The sequence below is a fragment of the Arxiozyma heterogenica genome (assembly GCF_036370985.1).
Source record: "Arxiozyma heterogenica strain weizmannii chromosome Unknown scaffold_22, whole genome shotgun sequence".
NCBI lineage: Eukaryota > Fungi > Ascomycota > Saccharomycetes > Saccharomycetales > Saccharomycetaceae > Arxiozyma > Arxiozyma heterogenica.
The window spans coordinates 271207-277091 of NW_027042675.1; the positions used below are offsets into that span (position 1 = coordinate 271207).

Genomic DNA, 5885 nt, shown 5'->3' on the forward strand with positions numbered 1-5885 from the left:
ATTTTTAAGATAAAAATTCTTTATTTTTTGCTATTTAATTACAATTATATGCTTTGAACTTTAAGTATTAGTAATATGTTAGAGAGTATTCAAACAAAAATTGACAAATAATTATCTTTTTGTACGGCTAAGAATAGTATTTTTATTTTTCTTTTACACAGTGTGCTCATTGTATGTTTCCTGTTCTTCTCCAATTGTAACATATTATAATTCTACGAATTTATTAAACTATTGTTTTGTTATATCTTCTAATTAAGTCCATCTTATCCTCAGGAACATTTAAACGAATAATTCCTAAAAGGCTTAACAAATGAAAAAAATCAAAAGATAAGAAAAATAGAAAAAAAGAATAGGACAAAAGATTAGGAAAAAAGGAAAAAAGAAAAAAATTTGGTCATTATTTACGCCTCCACTATACTCCTTCCTAAATACAAAACAAATGCATTTAATGTGCAGGGAAATTTAGAAAAAAAACTTAACAATAGAATTTTTCCAGATCTCGGTTCAAATAAAGTATTGACGTAACAATAGCTATCAAAGACAATATATGCAAGTATTCTGGACTATTGTTCATTATTTCCACCCTAGAAGTCGGAATGCTGTGAAAAATTCCACTCCCTATTTTCTTAGTTTTGGTAAAAAAAAAATACCCTTCTTCCAATGTACAAAAAAAAAAAGAAATGGCTGCAAAGACCTATCAACTATGACATATCTAAAGTATGAAATGCAAAATTTAATCAGAAGAAATATGCTAGCAATACTCATACAAACCCAATAAATTATAGAGAAACAAGAGATTGTTCCAAATACTCAAATATAAGGATACTGTTTGTTGCTAAAATAGCCAATTTTCAACAAGCAGTGTGCTATATTTACTTTGTGCTATTTAATAGAATATATATATATATATTACAAATTAACACTTGTATTTATTGATTAACATGAATATATTCCCAACTGTAGTTTATAATTCTTATAAAGTTAACCGCGTAAATTCCTCTGGCTGAATAATATTAGTATACATGTTCTTAGCGTCGGTGATCATACAATATGTTATTATTGTGTATTATTATTATATTGATATGTAGTGTAATTTTCCCTCAATCTCTTGATTGGGAATTAATAATTATATAAATATACAAGAAACATAAAGATACGATGTATATATATTATTCATCCAGATTGGAAAATTAATAAGTAAAGTTGTCTACTTATATATGTTTACCTTTTGGCAATTTTTCATAATATATTAATTTATTTTGATTTTGTTTGATCTTATCTCCATAACGTTGAATGTGCAAAACAAACATTTTTCTTCTTTGATATATTTACATGTTACTCAAATCGGTAATATATCAATCCAGCATAAATAATTAAACTAAAACTCCTTTTTTCTCTCTTTTGTACATAGCATAGAAATAATTTTATATAGAAAGTATGCATAACGTGAAAAATATGACATTAAGAAATTCTTAGTTTTAATATACGTAAATATTTTCTTTTCTATCTGGCATTTATTAAAATCCCATTGTTCTACTTATTTCATTCTAGAACAACTTATTTTAATAATTTCACTACTCCAGAGAAAAATTCATTTCTTATGTATTTGTGAAATAAATTAGCAGATAGACAACTAATTTGTGATAAACACTTAAACATTGAAATATCTAAGTATGCTTGTTTTTTATTTTGTTTCAATTATAATATATGGTGAGAAGATATACTCAAAAAGTATATATCTGCAATTTTTTGAAAATGGCAACTAAATTCTACAAATGAAGTGCATCTATCAACTTTCACATTTTGTAATACTTAGTAGTAGAAAAAATGTCACACCGTTTTATTTCAGCGAAAAAACAAAAAAAAAAACTTATGATATTTCTGTGAACCCTACCTTGTTTTTGTTCCGTGGAATAAACGTTTACCAAATTTTTTACTTGAGAAAATCTACAACCCTACAAAAAGAAAAACAATAGCATATGCAGATCTTTTTATACCGCCAAAAGACCATTCTGAAATGATCAAAATGTATTATGCATAATATATACCCCTACATATTCAAAAAAAAAATCTGGATCTTGCTGGTTACTCTGGTTTGATTTTTTGGTTTTATCATTGATGATTATTTGCCATACATACTTATAAAACAAATATATATAAATATATTCATGTCTGCATTTGTACAGTTTGCACATTGATCTTTATGTTTGTTCTTTTGAGTTTTACTTTCTCCTAATTTTTTTTTCCTGATTCTCGTTCTTGTGCGTTTACCCCAGAAAAATCTTCAAAAAAAAAATCAACGAAAAATATTAATCGGATAAGATAAACAAAAAAAAACAAAGTGAGGTAAAACAAAAATTAACTACTTCTCATCTTTGTTATCATTAGAATGTAGATATTAATTTTATGGTCACTATTAGAGCTACTTGTGACCAAAGTAAGTGCTGCTACTACAACTATTTCAACACCAACAACCTTGTCTGGTGATCAAACGTTTTCTGATGATATCGTAATTGAATCAGGGGCTACTCTTGCATTAATATCTGGTTCATCATATTCCTTCAATAGTAATATTAATGTTAAAGGTTCTTTAAACATTGTTGGAGATTCAACAAACGGGTTAACTAGTCTACAATTTAGTTCTACTACTACAATTACAAACAGTGGTCACATCAACATCGAAAATATTAAATCAACGGGTTCTGCCAGTGATTTTGTTATTGCACCTGCAAGTATTGATAATTCTGGTACATTTACTATTTCACAATTAAACGCTGCTGCTACTGTACCAGGTACCAATTTCACTTTAGCTACAACTGGTTCTTTCATTAATACAAGTACTATTGGCTATGATACAGATGGTGAAGGCGGTACCACAAATGGGTTCCTTTACCTTGGTACTATAACTAATAGTGGTGTTATCAAGTCTGGTGGATTTTCTTCATTAACAGCTGATGGATATCAATGGTACGTTAGTAGATACGATATGAAAGGTATCATCTTCAATAATCCTATTGAAGGTAAAGGTGTAGTTACTGGTAATGCTGGAGCTACAATTCTTCTTAACACAGATATTCTAGGAGGACAAACTTTTAGTATCAACAAGGCTATGTATTTAATTAATCCAAAAATTGTACCAAGTTCACTTAAAATTGTAAATTTTGTCTATTCTGCAATAGTATTCTTAGGTATAGATTTTCAACAATGGATTAATGAAAATTTTGGTGCAGTGAAAGGCACCATGCAAATTAATTATGGGGTAGATGGCCACCAGTACTGGCTTAATTCAAGTTGTCCATATGGCTATGTAACAAACCAAATATCTTTTAGTGTTGTGCCATCTGATCCTAAATATCAACTTGATGGTACCTTCGTATTAATTACTCAACAATTGAGCGGTGACTAATGTACATGGTTATCTGAACCAGTTATTAAGACAACAACAGTTACCACTGTAGATTCTATTACTAAAGCTAGCACTATTTCAACTTTAACAATATCTACGACTAACCAGTACTTCTATACTGTGCCTGAATTCATTTATCAAGTTGCTGTACCTCCACTGTCTACCACCTACACTACTATAACTGCATCGATCGCCACTCCTAATACATCGACATATACCACAACTGTTACCGACACAGAAGGATCTGTCACCGAAGAAATTGTAGTTGTTGTCCAAACACCACCATTATCTACATCCTACACAACTATAACATATCCTGTTACTGCCCCAACCTCATTTACATTCACAGCAACTGTTACCGATACAGCTGGATCTAAAACTGAAAAAGTTGTTGTTATTGTTCTTACCCCACCTCCATCCACTTCCTACACCACTATTACTAGTCGATTCGCATTTCCAAAAACATCTACCTATACCACCACACTTGTTGACAAAGATGATTCTTCATCTCCAGAAGTTGTTGTAGTTATTATCATCCGGCCTCCATTCACTATCTACACCTCTATTACTTCAGATATCGAGGAACCAACTAGTACCACCTACACTACCACGGTTCTTGATATTCAAGGCTCTCCATCTCCAGGAGTTGTTGTGGTTTATATCAACCTATCTCGATCTACCTCTTACACCATTTCTACTGCAGATGTTATAGAACCAACCACATCTACTTACACCACCACAATCACAGATAGCAACGGATCTTTAACTAGTGAGGTTGTTATTCTTGTGATTACACCAACGCCATCTACTACTTACACTACTACTACCGCAGATGTTGCAGAACTAACGACCACTACATACACTACTACATATATTGATGGTAACGCTTCTTCAACTGCTGAGATTGTTATTGTAGTAATCACTCCATTGTCACCCACCATTTACACAACTACTACCGCAGAGGTCACAAAACTAACTACAACCACATACACCACCACGGTTACTGATAATAACGGCTCTTCATTTTCAAAGGTTGTTGTTGTTGTGGTTACTCCATCTCCATCTACTATCTACACTACAACTACAGGTCTAGTTTCTACCCCAACAACATCTACTTACACTACCAACGTCATTGACAACAACGGTTCTTCCTCTACTGAAGTTGTTGTAGTTATCTTCACACCACATCCATCTGGCTCTGTCATCTCAACCACTACTACTGGTACAGTCACTGCTCTAACCACAACCACCTACACTACTACTGTTACTGACAGCAACGGCTCTTCATATCCAGAGGTTGTTGTAGTAGTGATCACCCATCTCCATTTAATAGCTTTATAACATCATCAATTTCTGTACCATCTCCTCTCTATGGAAACTCCACAATTTCTGGTGAAAAGATCGAATCTACTTTGTGTGGCACTCTAGTTGTTTTGACTACGGTTGTTAATGGAGTTACTATGACTACAACTTATTGTCCAGAACCATCTGCAACTTCTGAAACAAGTATGACTGCTATCATTGGACATAGTTCTATTGAATCTGTTTATACTGATTCAAGGAACCAACAAGAAGAGACTAACTCATTTACTACTGCTACAAATGTGACTCCGGCTGCTTCTATTACTTCTGCCACCACTGGTCCAGCATTTACAAACAGTGAAAATCAACTGACATCTAAGAACTCCAGAGCATCTACGACGACTGTTATTGGATCCACAAAGGGTAAAGCAGACGTTACTTCAGAAACTGGTACTGCTGTCAGTACTGTCGAATCTAGAAGACCAGAAACATCACCAACCACAATGGTGTCACAAGTTTCCCAATATATTCCTGAGCAATTATCCTCATCATCGACTGGTGTTACAGTACCTCATGAAGGTGTACCTTCTCTTGTGTCATATGAAGGTAAGGGTGGTACTATGTACGTGAAATGGAGTATTGCCCATTGCATTGGTTTATTATTATTCATGGTAATTTAAATTGATTAAAGACATAAAATTTTAAAATAAAGAATTCTAAATAATTTAGTAATTAAATATTTCTATATAAGCATATATAATATTCTAATATTTTTTATATTGTGTATTTTTATTATTTACTTGGTTTCCAAATATCTTGTACAACACAAATAGATTTACTCATTCCTAATAAACCGATAATATCTTCTCCCAATTTTAAGTAATTTAAATTATTCAATACAATTATACAATCTAATAGTTGCTATATAGACATTTTAATACATATATATTTTTGCTACATGTTTTGGCAATTTTTAATAAAGAGAGTGTGATTAGGAAATTTACTTCTGTATAAATCAATTGATAATAGTTTAAACGATATAAGATCCTTAAACCCTTTCTAGTTAAGAAAAATTGTAATTATGAAGATTTAATGTTAGTTCAATTCAAAAATCATAATAAAAGGTTTAACATATATCTTAAAAACAGTTGCAATCTTTCTTTACCTGCATTTACCG

General features: G+C 31.6%; 1 protein-coding gene across 1 annotated transcript; it reads left to right on the top strand.

The window, feature by feature from the left end:
• Positions 1-4866: 4866 nt before the first annotated feature.
• On the top strand, positions 4867-5388 carry PWA37_002845 (uncharacterized protein; the record flags this gene model as incomplete). The annotated part of the gene is made up of 1 exon (XM_064859397.1): positions 4867-5388. One exon carries the CDS (start codon positions 4867-4869, stop codon positions 5386-5388), a length of 522 nt encoding a protein of 173 aa, XP_064713867.1.
• Between the last annotated feature and the right edge of the window lie 497 nt (positions 5389-5885).